The sequence below is a fragment of the Bombus fervidus genome, chromosome 11, assembly GCF_041682495.2.
Source record: "Bombus fervidus isolate BK054 chromosome 11, iyBomFerv1, whole genome shotgun sequence".
In the NCBI taxonomy this organism is placed as follows: domain Eukaryota; kingdom Metazoa; phylum Arthropoda; class Insecta; order Hymenoptera; family Apidae; genus Bombus; species Bombus fervidus.
In genome coordinates this window covers 9,315,793-9,337,577 of record NC_091527.1, presented here as the reverse complement: position 1 = coordinate 9,337,577, position 21,785 = coordinate 9,315,793, and the positions used below count along the sequence as shown (strand labels likewise).

The following is a 21,785-nucleotide window of genomic DNA, read 5'->3' as shown; positions in this document are numbered from 1 at the left end:
AATGTGCTTATTTTCGTACTCTTTCAGTTTCTCTTCTTTTCTTACCACGTGTTCTTCGTTGTTTAATACTTTTTTGGATTCTTAAGATGGAATTTTGTAGTATTTCGTTTCTCGGTGTTTTTTTCTTTTTATATCTTTTTAAATAGCTTTGTCGAGGCGAAGCACGCGATCTCGCGTGGATTCGCGTCTGCGTCACTGCTGCAACCATTCGAACACAGGCGCGCGCCAGATAGAGAAATCGATCCAGCCACCTGCCTTCGCACCCCTCGCGATTACGTCCCCTTTATCGCGAAGTTGCAGTCCTACACTGGTCCCTTCTTTTCCTCCAAACATACCAGAAACTTTTATCAGGTAAAATACGTTTCTACTATCATTTTATCGACCGCCACACGCGGCGTTCGTTTAATTTCAATCGCACCGCTACCCTAAAGCAATTTCGTAATTTAATCGAGTACACGGATTTTTTCGTATCGATTCGATCGTTTCGTCTTTCGTCCCTGCGAATATTCGAAAATTACCGATCGAGATATCGTTTCCTCTATAATTCACCTCCTTTTCAACAGTTCCTTTCTTCAATCTCGCAACAATTCTTTTGGCTATCAAGATATTAAACTTTTATTTCCATCCTTCTACATCATTAGAAAATAAAAATTCTCGAAAGAATACGTGTTAGCCACGTTTCCATGTAAATGACGTGGCAACGTCACAATGAACAGATTGCTTTGATTCGATTGTTATGACACGTTGACGGGTCGAAGGCAGGTGTCGACGAGATCGATCGGCCTAGCGCGTATTACAGGACACGGAAGGTATATTTAAAGGTGGGTTCCGGTGTCGTCGTAGATATATTTCGATTAACAAGCGGCGCGGCATGGCGATCGAACATCCGCGCGCAAAGTGCACGTATTCCGGAGAATGACTTCACCACTCGCAAGTGTGTATCGTATTTAGATGATATCGATTGCGAGTCGTACGTCATAGGTCGACCTAGAATCGACCCCTCGTGACACAGTTACAGCCTGGTTCACGGTGCTTTAGCACGAAAGTCACTACGAAATCCGTGGGATTGTTTAGCTCGACAACTGTTGCGGATGATCAAGGAACGATTTTTTACAGCTACGAATCCAACAGAGTAATTTTCTTCTTTCCTCCCTCTCAAATTTCCTTTCCCCTCGTCCCATCCTTTCTATCTTCCCTCCCTCGGTTCCGGGAAAATGGATTCCATTAGCCTGGCTCTTTAAATAAATACAGTGACGTAATACACGAAGATCATACGAGAAAAATAGGGCAGGTACACTTTTCTTTGTTTTCTGACTTTGCTTTATTCGCTCGTTTTTCAAACGCTTTATGATCAGAGAATCTTAATATGGCATAATCGTAGAATAAAAACAAGCGGTTAGGTTGAAAGATGTAAGTAAGGAAATTATAAAATCTCGAATCACCGATTCAGAGTCGGATATCTAAAGTTTTAGAGTAGACCACTTAATCACCAGTGTAGACACGTGACTATCTTATCAACGTTTCGAAACGTTTTCCGAAACGAAGTACGGATAACAGGTAACAATCTGAAAGGCTCGTTTACTAATGCAGCTCTGTCGTAAATTCCACGGTACCTGGTAATCTCTTAAAGACCGTAATTGCAGCTCATTGGATCAAGGATAATGATATTACGGAATAATTGTCAAACCTCATGCGATCGAAGTTACGTGATCGCACGGAAGCTTCTTACATAACGCGTCTTCAGACGGCTTTCCGTCATTAGACCATGATATATATCTCGTTTAACGAGCATCGGTCGACGGATTCTATTTCTCGTTGGTCGGAATAAATTCCCAAACGCGCCAACATCGCTCGATCGAAACAATGATGTCAGCGATTTAAAAAATGATAAAGAATAAAATGATTATATAATTTTCATCGTAAAAACGTCGTACTCAACGAACATTGGTAGCATCGTGTTCGATTTCATTAAGGTAGATCCCTCGCTATCTCTGATTAATTATTATAAATCGAATCTACGTTAGAACATCGATATCAGCTATGAAGATTTCCGAGTAGTTTGCAAATTTGTTCGTGTCTCTTGGATTTTCCCGGGAACTGAGCTCTGCCCCGGAAGGGGATGAAAAGATGAGAGGGCGCCGCTCTCACAAACAGGTCGATACGACCTGCGCGCTCATTCTCCATCGACGACTGTGCTGGAATGGACCCGTGCTGATTCTGCAGTTGCAAAACATATCACGAAGAGAGGTCTCGCGTTTTATGTCGTTCATCATAATCGCGACGATCAAACGAGGAAAAATTCACAAATAAGACGAGGAAATGCAGGTGGTTGACAATGGCGTAACGTGAAATTCGTGGTGTTTTGATTATCATCTGTGTACCGTGGCCTTGTCACTTTAGTAAAGTACAAAAGGAGTAAAAAATACAGAAAATGGGGACCAGATTCGCAGCATGTAAGTACTAGAAAAATGACGCGATATTTTATATATTTATTTACGTATAACTGCTCTTTTTCAGATTCATTGAAGTTAACTAATCTCCACGACTACTATCAGAGACTTCTTCACGGTAGTCAACCTGTACCTTCTGGTCTCGACATGGCAAACACAGTCAAATTCTTTTCTCAAATGCTGCTGTGTAATAATCGCAATATCCTTTTATCCGTGTCTGTTAAAAATCGTTTGATAATTTATGCTTTGTTTCACAGCCCTGTTAAAAGAAGTTCGCGAAGCACCTTTCGAAATGATCAAGTCTCAGAAGTACGACGCAGAACGTATGGCTCTTTATCCGAATTTGGATTACAAACAGCTGTACAACGCGCTCACTCAGCTGATCGATGTTGTTTCCTCCATTCACACCGGTTTGCAAGGTCTGTCCTATATTTTCTTTTTATTCGATCCTCTGCAATTCAAGATCCATGTTTCAGTGTTTGGACAGGCATTGCTTCAGTGTCTCGCGTGTCTCTTGCCTTTTTTGGACCACGATATGATCGACAATGTACCTTACCTCACGGCCAGCTCGATCTCGGTACTTCCAGTGGAACTTCATCAAGATATCGTCAACTATCTCTGTTTCTACATTCTACCATTCACCATCAGTAGGTGTCTTCGTTTCGTGCAATAGATACAGAGACTAAAACATGTTTGATTATTTCAAATATGTTCCTTTAATTATAGCAAGGAAAACCGAGGATGGAACGGAGAACGCGGCTAGTCAGTCGATAGCGGCTGTTATCATGATGATCTTTCAATACTCCACTAACCCAGGTTCTAATTTTCATCGTTATATTTTTATAAGATGCAGAGATGTATTCGTAATTAAAGATTCCAAGAAAAATTGTCTAAACGTCTATGATTGTTTAGCTCACCATTGTCAACTATTGGAATGTCTAATGGCACTGAAACCAGGCGTGGTAAAAGACATTCTTTGCGTGGTTGCTTATGGCACGGCACCGGCAAGAGCTTCAGCAGCTAAATTACTCTTCTACTACTGGCCATCGTTCAATCCGAATCTCTTCGATCGAAGGGCGGTTCTAATGAAATTCGCAAGTGCGTTTCCCCGTAGGGTTTTCATAATATCGCTGAAACCTTCGTTCGATAAAATACAAAATATGAATTTAACATATGCAGATGATTTGGCACCATTCGTCTGTCAAAGAGATTCTTGTCCAAACGCGGGCAACGCCGAAGCTGGCAAAGTTTGTTACGATCATCGAATATCTATCACATTCGCTACAGAAACACCGCCACCTATGTATCTGTGTATCGAATGCGCGAATGAAATACACAGGGCGCATCCTAATCAAATGTTCTACGACATTTTGCATCCCATGCAACAGGTATCGATGATATGCGAAAATAAGGTGAGTCGAATGGTTTTTAGTTGAAAATTCATCTAAAATAAATTCAGACACGAGAGTAGGTGTTTCTATCGAGAATTTAATCCCTTTCACACGTCTTAACATTTCTAAATCACGTCAGAACTGTAAAGCCACAGACAAGTCGGCGATCAGCGTCTGTTTCTCCACCGAATGCGCCAGCTACAACGGAAACCATCCGATTCGCTATTGCCAGAAATGTCACACTAATCGACACGATAAAGGCCGAGGTGAGGACCACGTGTATCATACGGCGTTGCCTCACATATCGAAATTGGATCCTCAGACGCAGACCTATATGGTACAAGCGATCGTCAGGTGAGACACCTAACTTCCAACCTATTTTCTATTTGCTAAAAGATCCTGTATCGCTTAACGTTCGAAAGATATCGGAACAAGGATGGGGACTATGGTTGGGACAAGGGACACTAACAGTCGTTGTAATTTGCACGAGTTTAATGAGACGTTGTCGCGACTAGAGACGAGAGATTCGCTCACACGGATCTCTGATACGTTTAAACATTAAGAATTTCAATCGATTAAATATCCTAAATTTTGAGCCTATGATTATCTAAATATAGTAAGAAAGATACAGAGTCTCTTGTCTCTAGCGTATCGTCGATGTCAAAGTTCTTTCTGCGACAGAAGCGTTTTTTGATGACGTGAACGTATGCGACGCACGTTGATGCAGTTCGATTGGTTTCATTCGTGTTTACCAACCCACAGATCGCGACCATGATCGTACGTTATGCATTAATTATGTGTTCATTTCTTATATACACGGTAACTCTACGATATTAAAAAATTTCCATTGAAAAAAAGAAAAATTTATCGTTAAAAATTGTAGTTAACGGGATAGCTAATTATTTATTTAGCGGTAACAGGTCGCATCCAAACGATGGTTGTTAATCACTATCCACGATGTCCAATCTTCGATGTGTTCGAAAGTAACACGATGACGCGTACTAACGAATGATCGCAGGATCATTGTTGCTTTGCGTGTTTGTTCGTGCTGGTCCATCCTGCTTGGTAAGACATTATGCTGTAACTACGTTCAATGGACACTTAGGATACATCGAAGCAACTCTTCTGCTATATTTTCGTGTAGCATAAATTGTCGATTACAGTAATTTCCATTAAACGTGGTTAATCGATGCTCCATATTATTGTGTTTGAATATTCACAGAAACGATCGAGATGTCGCATGTCACCCTATTCCGATCAAGAATGTATCTTCCACGTTCCTTTTTATCATACTTGATAATAAATTGTTTCGCGTACATCTCGATCCGTCATAGACGCTAAAGCCTCCAGACTTCGAAAATCTCTATGGATTCGTCGGGGATATAATCTCAAAATAAGAAACTTGTCTTTGCAAAAATTTCAAAATTCTAGAGATTTTAGAGCCAGCGTTAACGTGATTCAGCGACTCGCGAATTAAAGGAGTCGAGATGCGATAACCAACGTGAATAAACTTTCACTAAATCGCTTCTATCGACTATTGAAAACGTTCAATGAAAAGTGCAGCACCGAAGTCGCCTCGAAAATCGTGGAGAGCGTTCGAAACCGGATGGCGGCTAGCGTGGACAAGTTTTTCTTCGAGTTATCCACAAGCGAAAGACACGTGACTCCGAAGCATTCAGCCTCACAGTAGAGAGCATAGGAAAAGTGCACCTTAAAGTTGCAATGCGAGGACACCACGCCGTATCACGTCCTGGATACGACGCACCAGCAGCTTGGTACCGTTTCTACAAATAAAAACGGACCCACTGGTGCAGGCTTGAATAGATACCCATTACCCGAGACACACTGGTATGCTGCACGAACAGAGACACTCTTTTAACGGGATATCCGGGGATCTGATTTTTTTCTGTTTTTTTTTTTCAATTGTTATTTTCATAATAGAATCGCGGACTCTATGAAACACTGAAATCTTTTTTTTCCAATATTCTTGATATCTTCTATTCACTGATATTTCTTTTTTTTTTTTCTTTTCTTTCTTTCTTTCTTTTTTTTTTTTTTATAGTCTAGAATGTTACTTCTCGAATGTCGACACATCAATACTGCATGTAGTTTTGATATCTTGAAACTAGCATGAGTCCCCGTAGTTAGAATTATAGAACACGGAACAGTGAATTACATTTGCTGTCATTTGAGATAGGAATTCTTTCAAGATTTCTCTCGACGATCTAATTGTCTATATGCTATTATAAATGGATATAATTTCTTATGGTGAGCACGATCTAAAGTCGCGTCTGATCGAACAGACGTTGTGGTCGACGTAGATCAATCGGATTTCTATTTTGGAACATTTGTAACACAGAATGTCCGAATAGTAGATCGACATTGTCGTTGTTTAATATAAAATTTTATGAACTGTTTCACGATCGATACCGTCACACGATTCTTTATTATCTTTTCTGATACAAAAGGGTGTGATATTCTGCCAATTATAAGTAAGAAAGGGATCGTGAAGGAATTCAAATTACCATTGAACGTGGAAGCTTCGATTCTTCGACGTTCGGTGTTCTTTCATTTTCTGGCTCGCCTGAAATCGTTAGTGGAAGCTTCGAATCGCGGCAGGATCAAAATTGAAAACAACGTCGAAAGTAATAGTCGCACTGAAATTTGTTCCTTTATTTGCATTCAAGTCTCACTTCCGACCAAATTCGCTCTTTCTCTTATTATTACCATAACTCGATATACCAACGAAACTATTTATCGGCTAATATTTCAATATAAAACAACGAGAACCTTCGTCTATCGATTCCAAGTGATAGATTTTACCGAGAGAGTGTCGATCTCAGTTAAAAATCATATTTAACGATCAGTTGAAAAAATTACCGTGCGAAAAATTGCCGGTGTTTAGCCGACCACAACCAGACGTGGCCGTAGATCGCGTTTGACATCCCACTGACCAGGTTTCCTCTCTACTTGCAGCCTGCTTAAGGAAGCTGAACCGCTAAGTATGGATAGTAACCGAGACATCTTGGAAATAAATACTAATAAGGGAAGCGCAGGATTCCCAGGGAGCGGCGGTGGGAGCAGCGGGGGTGGTTCTGGTAGCGGGAGCGGTGGGCAATTCGATTCGGCTACCTTGGAGGAGAGACAGCTACTTGGAAGATACGGTGTCTGGCTGCTGGTCGGGCTTTGCACGCCGAATCAAGAAACCTCGATCGAAATACTCGGCCGTTTATTGTCAATGCTATTTCATTGGTTTCATGTTACTGCCTACTCTTTCGATGGTACTAAAAAAAGCCTTATGCACCTTATCTTTTCTGTTGGTAATTTAACACTTCGCATATTTATACACTTAATGAACGTAGAACGTAGATGAACAGTGAATGGGCGGCGGAACGTCTTGGATAATGTCGAGTAACGACGACGATGTCACGATGTTGCTCCGAATCTTTTCAAGCGATTGACGACAAATTTCAAATAATTGCAAAACGATATGAATTCCTTTCTTTGACGTTTCGAAGGCTTTTTAGTTTTTTTAAAACCTCTTGTTTTTTTATTAGACCGTGGTTATGGTAAATACGTGTTGCGACGAATTGTCCTTCTCACAAACACGTCCAATGTAGATTCTTACGAGTGTGTGCATTTCGGCGTTCAGATGTTGTTCATCCGTGAGAACAACAGTTCGTCCACTGCAACTGTAGCCTGAGTCGAAGCAACACGAGACACGAGCGTCGTACTCGACGAGATTCGAAGCATCTCGAGCCCATCACTAGACCGTAGGTAGTGTTTGGCCGCGATCGTAGGCACATTCGAGCGGATCGCCGATTTTTCCATTGGTTTTCGTTCTTTTTCTTTCGCTTTGTCTTCAGATGCTTTCGACACAATTACTACTCCATGTTTTACACTCGATACGATATTTAACGTTAGACAAAGTGGTGACTAGAAAAGAACGAAACAGAGAAAATGAATAATCCTCATGGTTAGGTAAAAAGACATTTACATGTTACACATTTGTTAGTGTTTTGACAAGAGCTTGATCGTGAACACTATCGCCGTTCGTCATATTCCAATTGAATAGCTTTCAATGTTGTCTTTCTGTTTCTCTCTCTAAATTCTCCCTACTTTTTTTTTTTGTGTGTGTGTCTGTAAATTGTATCAGTAAATCAATGTATTCGATGTTTCCTCTGTTGAACTCGTTGTCGTAGAGGCGTCAGCTTTGCAGCTGTTCCAGCTTGTTTCTCCGATCTTTCTATATTTCATTTCTTATCGTTTCAGAGTTTATTCCCTTACTTCGTTACTGTGTAGTTTGAAGTACACCTATAGAATTTTCTTCTCTCATAGGTAGAATTGATATTTGATGTTACGTGAATGCAGCCCTCGGCTATCGAGTTTGGACCATCCGAAACTTTTAATAACAAGTTGAACAGCGTAAAGAAAAGAGTATAATTTGCTGTTTGTAACATAGTACTTTTGCCTGGTAAAATGACATTTCTTACATTCGATGGTTAGGGACTGTAGAAAATTCTTGATATTCGCCGACGATCTGCTAGGTTGACGCCTATGCGTTAAGTTGCCTTTACGTGTGCATGTCACACACACACGCACACACACACACACACACACGAAGAGCTTCCACTGAAATCTCAGAAATAAGGAACAAGAGTGCGTCTGCGTCGCGGCTGATCGAGTCTCTCAAAGATCGATGCATAGAATGACAACGCTGAAAGAATTACGTGCGAAGTTTCTATGCATCGAAGTAGTGATTCTTTCTCGAGAATAGCCATGTTAAAACTCGCGAAGAATTTTCCAAATAAGAATACAATTGGATCGATCGGTTTCTAAAAATTCCTTCGGTGATCGATTCAGAGATTCAATGATACTTTCTGCATGCTGTCGAAGTAACACTGCTAATACAGATTCAATAGCTTTGTACCTTCCCCGTGTTTGCTGTGTGATCCAAAATTCCGCTTTTGTATCGTTTCCATTCGAAAACACACGAACTGATAAAGTACCCGGTTTCTACGGTAAATTCGACCAGTGATATTCTCAAACGTACTATAAGAGGTGTTTTCTTAAGAACAACGTCTGATCTATCGTGATGTTTTACCATAGGACAAGCAGAGAGTGCATTGGAGAAATTGAAAACCGAATACGTCTGTGGATGGCTGTCGGAAGTGATGAAAACTCATTACGAAGTTTTCATTTCTTGTCTTCTTCCACATCCGGCGGACTACGTTCGAGTCGGGGGACACTGGTGCGAATGTTGAAAATTGTTGTTAGGAATTCGAGGAGTAATAAAATTAATTTAGCCATAGAAATTAATTAAAAAAAAATATATATACCTAAATAAAGCTGATTTTGACAAACGAATGATTGCAATTAAGGGAAACATTGGCCTCGAGGACGTCGCACTTAAAAGATGGCCTAAATCGCTTGTTCTGCTTAGTCCCCTACGAAGTAATTACCCCAGACGTTTGGGACTACGTGATGCCACACTGGATGGAGGCCATGGTGAACGACGTACCGGAGTACGAGCTGCACGAATTAAAGATGATTTTATGGTACGAAATACTTCGCTCAAGAACGATTCTTGCCTAGAAAATTCTTGGTGAAAATTTTGAAAACTATTCGATTATCGTCTCCAGTAAAATTTTGGATCGGGACATGAGTCCTCTAGGCTTCGACGCTAAGAAGATGTACAATTTCGTGGCGAAACGATTTGTCAACACTTGCGCAAAGGTTCAAGAACAAGCTCTGAATTGGCTGCAAACGCTAACTATGTTGGAGATCAGCATTCCTCTGTGCCAACTGTTTTCCATGTTCAGCGATGGCGTGGCTGTTATGGGTACCATGAACATTGCCGAGTCTGAGCAGAAGCCTAGTAAAGGAAAGAAGAAGAAGGACGAGGAAGGAAATACTATTTGTACGTCGAAATGGCAATTACCGATTCGTAAAGGAAGTGAATTTTCACGTTTTCATGATAATGGAGGGTGGTTTACTAATACGTAATATGTACAGGTTCTGTGGTCGAAAACGAATCAGGAAAATCGACGCCGTTGTCCGACGATGTTGTCCCAACACCGAGACACATGGAATTCACTACCAATTCGGAGTTGAATTTATCCTGTTGCATTCTTATGCTCGATATATTATTAAAACAGGTGCATCCATTTTGGCGGATACAAATCTAAGAGTAGGATATGATTACGAAGGAATGAACGAGGAATCTAACGAAATGTATCAAATATTACAGATGGAATTGCAGAACATAGATAAGCACACAGGGATTAACACGTGGGTTTGCAGGGACGCGTGTCGATTGATGAAATCGATCGTTGCCTCGAATTGGAACAACTGCCACGCGTGCAACGCGGTCGCTGAGTGTACGTATTGTGAATCTAGCGTGATCTGGCATCAATTATGCCTGCAATTGGTCACTTACATGGCACCGGAAAATCCAGCTTATCCGCCCGACGTGAGTTCCTTACGATAATATTCGGTGACGATCGAACAACCAGATCGCTTAAAGTCTCTTTGTAATTTTCTGTTTAAATTCAACTGTCTTCTAACGTTCAGAAAATCGTCGACGAAAGTGCGGAGGATCATGGACGTAAAAGTCCAGAGGCAGCACGAAAAGGAGACTCAAAATCCGACGTGGTAATTAGTATGCCAGTGCCGGAAATGCACTCGGTCGGTGGCGTTCTTGCACACATGCCTCAGGTATACTGTCATAATAAACTTCACTCGTTGACAAATTTGAGATGTTCTATTATCTTGTTACACGATCTTGTTACACTGCCTAAGAGACACAGCGTCTTTCTTTCTATCTCTCTGTGCGAAACACTTTCTGCAACAACAAAATACGCAGCATGCTGTTCGTCTAACAAAAACAAAAACAAAAAAAATACAAACTGTGTGTGCCTCTCTCTGTCTCTCTTCTTCTACTGCAAAATGGCGTTGTGTGAACCATTAACACGGTAGGCTAATCTATGTGACCGGAGGTAGCTACTTTGATCGTTTATATCAGTTCTTCGAACAGATCATGACAGCAACAGTAGAGACAGTTTCGGAGCAGTTGGATCTCGCAGCTATCATGCCAACGGAAAAGGTCATGTCAGCTGTTGCTCGAGCAGTTACCCTTTCGGAGACTGACGTAGGTAATACAAACATTCGCCTGGTTCTACCTTTCGTATTTTTAAAATCCATCGAACGTGGTTAGTCGAAAAATAATTATCAAATTTCGAATACCGAGTTCGATGTCGAATTTTTAAATTACTGAAAATCACGTAAAATTGCAGTGAACGTTGAATTAACTTAAACTATTTGAAGACGAATTTTCTGAATTACGCCGATACCTTCGATCAACGCAACTTCGAATTTATCGACCGAGGGAAATCGTGCGTTTGATGCCTGACCAAGCACGGGTTTATTCTACTTCGGGTCGCGAAATATTCAAATCCCATAAATCCACAGATTTAACATTTGCCTAGCTATCGTACCAATCTCTTCATAGGCATCAAGGACCTTTCGTAAGGATCAGGGTTCTCTGTTGCAGCCACAGCCACCGTGAGTGTAGCCAAACCTCGATTGATAGGAGAAAATGATCAACCATTGAATCTAAGTCCAGAAAATGAGGCGGACGACTTCTGGCACACCTCCGTTGGAAAGTTTCGATTTAATATCGAGGATCTTCCTGAACAACTACAGTACATACACAAACTTTTGAAGGTACAGTACTTGTAAAACCTGATAATATTCTAGGAGATGAAACGGTTTTCTATTTCTCCGATCCATAGGAGATAATGACGATTGACAAGCCTGACATACTCTACTATATGCTTCAATGTCTAAACGTGATGTGCCTTTACGGAGACGCTTTCAACATGGCGGTGAAGGATCATCAAGGATTCTTCATATGGTGCCAAGAAAATTTATTGATAAAAAAGTAAGTAAGACTATTCCTTATGAATTTTAATATACGAGTATAATATCTTCCATGGAAGGTGATATTTATCAATTCCTTGTCAATAACATCTTTATACTTCCAGATGAATAGAAACATCAGGTATTCGTTGCACCTCAGTAACAATATCTCTCCGTTTTAATGATTTTAAATGATTTTCTTGAACTAAATTGTGCTTCTTTCCTTCTACAGTCTATGGGAGCTTCTAAACGCTGAACACTCTCACATAGCCCAGGTCACCGTGCCGTTGTTACTCCACTGCGTGACTTTACCATGTGGAACGGACACTTTTTGGCGTCTGATTCAGGAAGAATTCCATAACTCGGATTGGCGCGTCCGATTCGTGGCAGGTATAACGATTAAATACTGTAGGAGGAAGGAGGTTGATAGGCTAATTGAGAGAAATCAATTCCTCAATTTATTAACGTTCAACAGTCGAAAGAGTCACACTGATAGCTAGATTCATGGACTCCACTCCTCTAAGAAATGTTATGAGTCTGCAAGCTGCTCTAGCAAACGCGTTCTGTTATCTGGTCGCGAGTATGGACGACAGCAATGTTTATGTTGCTCAGAGAGCCACCTTGTACCTTGGTACCATCCATGATACAGCTATGAGAGTAAGATTTGCATACGTAACTAGTCGTATCTATTAATTTATTCTGACACAATATTTATTTGTTTAATTTAAACATCTGTAGTCTCTGATTCTCTGCTTGGAAACTCAATTCGATACAGTGATAGTCGATCGTCCAATGGTACTCCAATCACTGTATCAGTTACACAATAGCCTCAGCGACAGACATGTTTTAACTTGGGAGTTTTTCTTGAATCGTTTCGATGCTTTGTTTCTCGAGGCTCAAATTAATTTGGAACGATCCGGAGATGTACCCTATCTACGTGGTCAGTTTGTAAACTCAACTGTAAAATTGAATTTGCCGAAGTGGTCTTAGCACGCTATGTATATTAATCGATGAATCGATTCGCAGATCTTAGAAACACGGACCTGAATAGCGAAATCTTCATGAAGAAGGTGCACAGAGCGCAGGAAGCTCTGTCCCAGTCGGATGGAAGCGGGACAAACTCTATAAAGACGCTGAGCGCGAGTTTTGGCACGAAATGGCCCTACAAACGTACCATGTCAGCGCCGGCGTCGATGATTCCGCGACAGGACACTAAACAAGGTACACGAATCTCACGGTTCATGAACGACATATCGTGATTCGCTTCAAATACTATAATATCGACGATGAATCATGAAAATCTAAAGGATAAAGTAAAGAGTCGGACTCGAAGACATAGAAGTCCGAGTCAGAGAATGTCCCTCTGATCTTTACTTGCAAAGTTGAGAGTCACGTCAGATTACAGACTTATCAGGTTCTTTCAGAATACCGTTAAAGTCGAACGAGTCCTTAAAGAGAGCTGGGCATTCCGATATCAGTAGAATTATAGTCCTTACACAGAGTATGATCCATGTGGTCGATCTATACTTTCGTGACATCCTGTATATTCCAAAATTCTATTACCAAAGAAGAATTCCTAACTCTCGAAGGACTTTACAATCGACAATTCGCGATCTCTATCGACTCTCTTGCTGGCTACTTAGCTTTAGAGTTACAGAAAGCTAGTCGATCGTCCATGTAAAAACCACGTCTACAACCATTTCACGTCCTCACCTGTCACACGCGTTTTTCAATTGTGTTGCACTGTGTCGAACCGCGCAGAAAAGGAGAAGGTGTACAGCCGGCAATACTCGGCGCCTATCCTGAAGCGCAAGAGCTCCAGATTCGGACTGGGTCAGTTGCTGGGGTCCACCCCACCTAATAACAGTATACCAGGTAGAGTAGCGTTGCTGATGTTAGCCTTAGACGTGGCCGTTCTCCTCTGTGTTATCTATGTTCTCACATATACACGTACACATATACACCCCCTTTGCCCCCTCTGTGTACGCGAAACGCGATAATGTTTGGGGATGTTCGATGTGGAACCTTTGTGGTAAGTTTGATGGTTCGTCAGCCTCCTTTAAAGGAGCTCGCTTTAGACATTTTCTTTTTATATATGAACTAACTAAACTAAAAGGGTTAAAGGTGTTTCCTTTGTCGTGACGATCGATTTGATTATACGGGAATTTGGTTCTTGTATTGCGTAGGTTTTGTGCTATGAAGCTAATTGTAAGCGATGAATTTCGTTCGAGGGAAATGACAATTCCAGAACTGAGAGTATTCTTTTGTTCCCCCGTTGTTTTGAGTATAGTTTGTCCGTAAGACCGACGATTTTGATTGAGATTTTGTAGAAGTTGAAAGAGAATGTTTTCTGTGTAGTTGTAGCGAGTAGAAATTAGCGTGTAGTTCCTTTGGACAATTTATCTGTTGATCGATGGATTTCTTCTTCTTGGTAGTGGGTAGATCGCTTACCCTAATAACTGTGAATGTTCGTAGATAGTTTCCCGGTGTTGAACAACGTAAGGTAGATTTGTAGCCTTAGAAATTCGTTGATGACATCGAGAGAGGCTTTGCTTGTGCATGATCGCAGATAACGAAAGTCTTAGAAAATTTTTAAATGCAAGCGATGATGGTAAGATTTCTATGAACTTCAGTCGTTTTATTTCACTCGATTGACTTTGATTAAGGACCATATTTACAAGCGTTCGATATTACAGATGGTCACGTTCATTCTTTAAATATGGTGGACGAGGCTAGCGCGTTACCAGGATACACCCACAGAATTGTGGATTTGGAAGAAGCTGACAAAGAAACCATGCATTTGTTGGTCTTCTTGTTGATGCAATTCCTTTCTAGACAGGACCAGGTAAACGAACAATTGTTTTTTTTTCTTTAATTGATTCATCCAGAATCCTCCGTTATTAATAGAAAATATTGATAAACACAGGCTTATCCAACGGATGAGAAACCCCTGTCGAAAACACAAGGAATCGTGCTACGCCATTTGTATCTTCTACTAGGTTACAACCAAACTGAACGCACTTTTCATACTTCTCCACAACGATTAAGGTATTCAGTAATAATAATAATAATAATAACAAGGAAAATAGAAAGAAGAAGCAACACCAATTACCAAAGTAACAATTCCGCGGTTCTCTTCAGAGTTTCCCCTGTATTCAACGTTTTCATCGCGAATCTTCCTCAACTACTAGACCAGAATCACGTGATGGGATGGGTGATGACACCTCCGGTTCTCGCTATCCTTCAACATTGTCCTTGTCCACCGCAAGGTGTGCCTCCATCTGATCATCAAACACCAACTTACAGTCTGTGGTACCTCGAACCCCATAACAGACGATCTTGGTTAATGTCTCTTCTCGTCATACTGTACAAGGTGAGATAGACAACCTTTTAAACATCTTTCCATCCTTTTCATAGAATTGTATTCATTTCTCATTGTGCCTAGTGTCAGTATGGCCAGCAACCGTGGTGTAGTCAGTTGCAAGTGTTGATCAAGATCGTATTAAACACCCTGGACACGCAGCATCATCAATGCAAAAGAATTCCAGCTACCGTAGTGATGGGTGGTCCGCCATCCAGATCACGTGGTATACGCAGATAATAGTTTTGAAATAAAAAGTACATTCCTACAAGAAAACTGGACTTCACAAAACGTTCTGTTGAATTTCAGATGTGTCACAACCGTCTCTAGGCGTAGACCATGAGTTAATGGGTATGGGAGATATGAACACCGAGAGTCCTCCAATGAGGACTCCCATGGTATCGGTTCATCAACGGAGTCCAGGACCGACGCATGGTCAGATGGAGACTCATTGGGAAGAAAGCACAACGAGCTGCCGTTACACGAACAAACACTCTAGGTTATTTGATCTACACATTTCCTAGTTCTTAGCAACACTGCATCCTAGTCAATATCATAGATTCCCCATGGAAAGGTAGAGCATTAGGCTACTCCAGCTTGGAATGTTTCACGTTGACGTCTTTGCGAATTCTGCACTTCTTGACTTCTTTTTCAGATTTTTATCATCATCATCTCATTTAGAATGATCATGTTCTTTTAAGAATAGATGAAGCAAGTTGTCATAAGACTATTCAAAATTTATTTTTTACTTTATATAGTGATCTTAGAATCATTTTCACGATACGACTCAAGACCAGGGGAACAAAGATATCGATATTTCCACCATTCTCTCGTATTTTACTATAGGCATGAAACGAAGTAGCAATAACGAAAGCTGAGAGATACAACCTATGAGGTGGCCTTTCTTACATCAAGTAGAATTTCCTTCCCTTCATTTAATCGAATAGTGAATCTAGCAGATTCTAGGCTCTAGAGTTACCTAGAGTATCTTGAGAATATACAGTCCAGGACCCAGAGAGAATTACATCATGACACATCTGTGCCTGTGCTTACACCAGTAGCTGCTTGTTACAATTTCCGCTATTGTGAATGCTCTGCAAAGCTACTCGATCAATGCGGATGATACGGAGTCCGAGCTGGCTGCAATACCCGAGAGCCCAAAATCTGACAGCACCTTGCATGGCAGCAGTGGTGGATCGCTCGGCGAACTGGAGGAAACCCCGACTGCTGTTACCAGAAGTGTTTCGCTCCATGGATCTAGAACCACCACCGACGTCTTGACGAAAATGGATTGGAACAATCAGAACGTCATCAGGAAATCTGAAGGGATCAGCCGACCCACTTGGTTTCTTGGTAGCGAGGAGGATTCTCATCAGGTATTTAGAAGGTTCACCTTAAAATAATTTAGAATGTCACTTCTTTTGCCACCAATAAACGTTCTTTGACGCTAATTAGCTTCCTATTATTTTCCTATAGAGTACAAAAACTGGTCCCCAAAAGAAGTGGAGCGTTCACGAGGGCGTAAAAATGATGGTGACGAGTACTTTGCTAAGTGGTCAAGCAGATCTACAAAGGTACTCTCCCGTATCGAGAATCGATAAAATGTCAGAAAGGGCAGAAAAAGGGATTCTAGAGAAAGCGATTCCAGAGAAGCCAGCGCCAGAAAAAGCAGCTCAAGAAAGAAACATCACTGTACAGATAGCTTTCAACGGAGACACTGCTTCCTCGAAGCCTTTCGAATTATGCAGCGCTCTCGCAACCACTCTACCAGCTCAAGTTCAAAAGTAAAATTATCCATTTCGTTACTATAACATGTCACTGTATCATTTTCATACTGACGAAGACGAACGTGATTACGCTACAGATTCGAGCTCCAAAAAGAAAAGATACCCCCAACAGGCTCCGGTAATTCAGATTCGCCAAATACTAAACAACTGGGTCGTCAGAAGCGTATAGAGCAAAGTGTGACCATAGCTTCGCCTGTGTCTCCAAATCAAGTGGTTACAGTCACGAGCAGTGACCACTCGAGCTCTCCAGCAGTCAGTTCGATATCTTCGCAAGTCACGAGCACCGACAATGGCCAGCAGCCGAGCTGGCACGAGCCTCCCCATCCCTTAACCACGCCAACGGTTGAAAGGCTTCTACCAATTGGAACTACCATTCGTCCAGTTGGTAAGTATCTTTGTTAACAAAGGACAAATGGAATTTTCATCGATTCGATAATTTTATAGTTCCACGACCAAGCGTAGGTCAACGAATTCTACGTTGCGATGATACTTACGGTTCGCCTGAATCACCTTTGTCCAAGATGGATGTGTTAACAGTCAGTGAGTATTTGTAAATTTTCAAACGCTATACTGTTTCACAATTCTAGCTACTATTTCGAAGATATACAAAAAAAACACGATGTCGAATAAGAAAGAAATAAAATAACCTTTTCAGGCTCCTCGTTCGATCAGGATAGCGAAACGTGTATGTCCAGCGACATAACGAGTCCTAGAAGCATATCGCAGCTGGAATTTCCTATGCCTGAACGATTGTTACCTATCGGGCCTCACAGAGACTTCAGTGGCTTGGTCGAGCACGTTCGTCAGGCGCTCGGTGTCCAAGAAATCGGCGGTAAATTTATATTATTCGATAGAAAAATTTTTTATTGGCAATAATACCCTGTCAAATTTGTCAGATTCTAATAGATTTAGCAATAACAATGAAAATGGTAAAGGCGAAGCACAGCCACCGGTGAAGCAAGATAGCACAACGTCTGAGAATATGGTAAAAAGTACTTTTCATTTCGCAAGTCCTACTATCTACGCAAAAAATAAGAAATGCCGATTTTTCAGTCGGCATCTCTAGTTCCAACATCGAACGAGGTACACTCAAGTAGATCAGCGAGTCCGAGAAGACTGACCAAGCAGGTAGCTCTAGAATCACCGCCTCCAGCGATGGAATCCTCAGATTACCCTTCTCGAGTGTTCGATCCTGATCGAAGAGGCAGAGTAAAGGATCACGTTCGTATTCAACGAGACAGGCCTCGAAAGGATAGTATCAGTGGACACCACGATGGCCCATTATCCAGACGTACAGACTCTTGGTAAACTTTAGAAGACACTCCTAACACTTTTATCCGAGATTTAAGATCGTACATTACGATCTTCTTTTATCGTTCATAGGTCTGGTGCTCAACTGCAACCTAACTTCGATGTCGCATCCCAGCAAGCCTACCACGCTGATTTTAGCTTGAAGCAAAGTTTATTCCGCATCGGAGACGACTGCATTTACGAAAGGTAGCTTTTAGTTTGGTGTTAATAATAAATGTTTATTTTTGTATGATGCATGATTTGGTTTCTACATTTGTCGTAGGTGTTCGGAATGTGGAACGATAAAGGAGGAATATTCCGACGAGGAACTCGGTTTATGCATCATCAACCTAGGCACGTTCATCCATCGTGAACCATCCTTGGCAGCACCGCTCTTGCCAGAAATCCTACGTGTCGTGACAAAGTCTGACTCGAATTTTATTTTACCGTTCTATTTCCAAATAACATGACACTGCAAAAACGTGTCTCGATGATACATTTTCGTTTGCAGGGTGGCTCTCAATGCGATGTACCCTTGGCAAAGTGAGACCAACATGCATTTGCCCGGTGGCGCAATCAGCGTTGCGCATCAGTTCCTCCGTTGTGTTCTACATCAACTGGCGCCTAATGGAGTTTTCTTGCAGATGTTCCAAACGCATCTAAATGGTACGAAGATTTTACAACCTCTTCTGTGGGACCTATGACAATCCATTTCATTTTCCAGAATCTACGAGAATGCAGTTCTTCAAGAGTGTTACTCAGGCCTTGGTCGATTTCAACGAACTAAACCCGATAGCACCTCTGCAATTATTACTCGAGGTACTTTTACGCGTATTCCAAGTCTGCAAGTTTGCTATAAACGTCATGACTAATACAATTTATGCAAGAAATCGCACCTTGGTCATAAAATTCACAAAAGGAGATTGAGACTAAAATCGATAAGACAATCTTTTACGAAACATATATCCAGATATGAGTGCTTGTTACGATCAATAAGAATTGCCACTGATCGCTATCAACCTATAATGATCACGAATGATCGTATCCTCATATTTCAGGCCCTAAACGCAAAGAAATCTCTGCCAATGGAGCGCCTGCCGATAATACTATACAACATAGCGTGCTACCTGGACTGTCTGCCGCTAGAAGCAGGTCTGGGTCCAGGTGCAGCAACCTGGAGCGGTCTTCTGACGCAGTTCGATGGCCTGTTCCGTAGGCTAGTGCTGATGCTCTCATCCATCGAAGACACCACTTCGTTATTAAGGATCATGATTTCTTTATTGAAGGTCCCGAGCATTCAACAGTCGAAGGTCAGCTGTTCGCCGCTCGTAAATAACCTGTCGTAGATGTTCGCGATTATTATCGTTGCGGCGCGATCGTCGTCGCTATAGGGAAGACGTAAATGTGCCGGAGGATTTATTCCTTCTGGCTGGCCGATGCAATGATCGAGAATTTTCGATGACTAAGAGATCGTTTGATGCTCGTTCGAGACTGATTTATGATACGGTTTTACAGCGAATTTCTGTTTTATGATCTTGGGTCTGGTTTAGTTAAATTATTTGGAAACTCGCGTTTTCATTAAAAAAAAATATCAATTTTTTTCACCTGAAAGGGTCAAGGTTAGACAATGACCCAAGAAGGAATCGTTTTAAATGCTTTATAGATCTTTGTTGCAAAAATATCTAGTTGGGATACGTTTACAGGGTATGCTGGATCCCTTTGCCAAGGTATTGAGCTACGCCATTCAGAATTCTACTATAAAGTATAGTTATCTGACGGATCTGTGCTACCTCTGTCACAGAGCCTTCACTAGAGACAGAGACAAACACTTCTTTGGAAGAACCATCGTGTTCGAGTTAATTCAAGCCATCAAATTCAAAACCACGATACCGGATTCGAATTTTCTGTTACTTCTGCACTTCGTGCTTCAGGTAAGGGGAAAGGTTGTTAAAAAATAATGATCGGATAATTTATGGTTCAATATGGTTAGGACATTGGAGGCTCGTTACCTAACACGATCGCTTTGGAGAACGTCCAAACGGACGTATCGCCAATTTACAATACGAACGCCTCCGAGTCACTGAAGAATCAGCTGTCAGATGTGCTCGATTTCTTGGCAGACTTTCACACTTTGAGTAAAGTGAAGGTAGTCGAAATAACATTAAATAATAGTCGTACCCACGACAAATAACGAGACTAATAATTTTTAAATGAATTTTCTGATGATGTAGAGCTACAGCAAGGGAATGCAGGCTGGATTAAACGAGGATACGTTGGGTGGTATATTGAAATGTGGTCTCGCGCAATATGTAGCGATAGAAATTACTAGAGGCAATAATATAGAGAACAGAGCTGTCGCTCGATATCTTCCATGGCTCTATAGCGCACCTTCGATGATACAACAAGGGTAATTAAAGATGAATTACTAAGATAACTTCAAGAACGCTCAAGTTAATGTCATTTACAGAGCTCGAGAGTACGTAGACTGTATAGGACACATCAGATTACTATCCTGGCTCTTATTAGGTTCTCTCACGCACACTGCGATGTATGCTGGCAATAATAATACGCACACCCACGGGCCATCGATTCCATCTGCGCAACCGATACCGCAGGAAGTATCTTGCCATGTTGCAGATCACGTGCAAGTCATATTCTCTGGGTTCCCAGAACAATCTAAAGCATCGGTCTTACACATGTCTTCATTGTTTCATGCTTTCATATTGTGTCAAGTACGTATCTGTGTATATTAATTAACATCTAGTTTGACGGTATCGTTGTTGTTTGTATTTAGTTGTGGACGATGTATTTGGAAGAGTTGTCGAAAAACAATCCATCGAATAGCGAGGGCCATAACATTACGATGAATATTTTATTGGAGTTCTGGGGCAAGATAACGCCCTGTATATTGGAATTGATTCAATTCTCAAAAGTAGTAAGTGAACGGTTCATAAAAGTCTTCAGAAATAGGGCTCCTCTTCTCTCAAATAAAAAATTGCCTTTGTAGTTGGCTGAGATGGTGAATTTGCATTTCCTGAGTCTACTCGAGGCTCTTCTTGAGTGTGGGTCCATCCTGTTAAGTAAATTGTTACCCCTTTGGAGTCCCATACTATATTCGCATCATGTTCAGGTGAGACGAATTATTAAAACGGCTCGTTTTCAGTTCCAATAATTCCGTTTTTGAAAGATGATCTTGATCATGAAAAATTTATATATAATTAGCTACCAGGACATTTACAAGTGCGTTTGCAAAATTGTCGAGACTTTCCACCCAACAAAATGTCCGAACACTTTGTCTCCTCTCGTCGAGAATCAAATGCCATGCTCTTACGATGGCTGCATCGATTACAGTTCAAGATGGGACAAATAGAAATGCAATCTTCTACGGCCACGCAATTTTATTCCATTTAAAAGAGATAAATCGAAGAAAATAAACTGTCTAGTTGATCGGAAAGTGTTTTATAAAGTACGTTTTCGAAAACGTTGATTCCTATATTATTTTAGATGAATGTTGCATTCTGTATAACAATAATAATTTGTTAATTGTTACAAAATATATTTATTATATTAAAATTTCGTAGTCATT

The 21,785-nt window shown here is 41.1% G+C and overlaps 1 protein-coding gene across 9 annotated transcripts; it reads left to right on the top strand.

The window, feature by feature from the left end:
• The first annotated feature begins 1,972 nt into the window (after nt 1-1,972).
• Nucleotides 1,973-21,772, top strand: Unc79 (UNC-79 domain-containing protein). 9 transcript variants are annotated; one of them, XM_072012462.1, is made up of 48 exons: nt 1,974-2,453; nt 2,518-2,637; nt 2,708-2,869; nt 2,927-3,097; nt 3,177-3,266; nt 3,363-3,548; nt 3,630-3,862; nt 3,981-4,195; nt 6,818-6,843; nt 6,898-7,161; nt 8,951-9,092; nt 9,223-9,399; nt 9,484-9,761; nt 9,857-9,999; nt 10,092-10,313; nt 10,415-10,558; nt 10,866-10,995; nt 11,394-11,566; nt 11,635-11,783; nt 11,994-12,151; nt 12,237-12,418; nt 12,500-12,701; nt 12,788-12,982; nt 13,523-13,636; nt 14,458-14,606; nt 14,688-14,809; nt 14,903-15,134; nt 15,207-15,348; nt 15,432-15,621; nt 16,225-16,498; nt 16,599-16,906; nt 16,987-17,294; nt 17,354-17,449; nt 17,565-17,741; nt 17,806-17,894; nt 17,963-18,213; nt 18,293-18,406; nt 18,483-18,623; nt 18,711-18,865; nt 18,924-19,018; nt 19,258-19,509; nt 19,903-20,130; nt 20,190-20,345; nt 20,431-20,606; nt 20,667-20,931; nt 20,994-21,134; nt 21,207-21,329; nt 21,422-21,772. In XM_072012462.1, exons 1-48 carry the CDS (start codon nt 2,432-2,434, stop codon nt 21,608-21,610), a joined length of 8,271 nt encoding a protein of 2,756 aa, XP_071868563.1. In that variant the 5' UTR covers nt 1,974-2,431; the 3' UTR covers nt 21,611-21,772. The 9 variants fall into 9 exon arrangements, with proteins under 9 accessions (XP_071868560.1, XP_071868563.1, XP_071868561.1 ...); XM_072012466.1 differs by having other exon boundaries at nt 1,975-2,453; nt 6,898-7,122; XM_072012459.1 differs by having other exon boundaries at nt 1,973-2,453; nt 6,818-7,161; nt 10,878-10,995.
• Nucleotides 21,773-21,785: the final 13 nt, after the last annotated feature.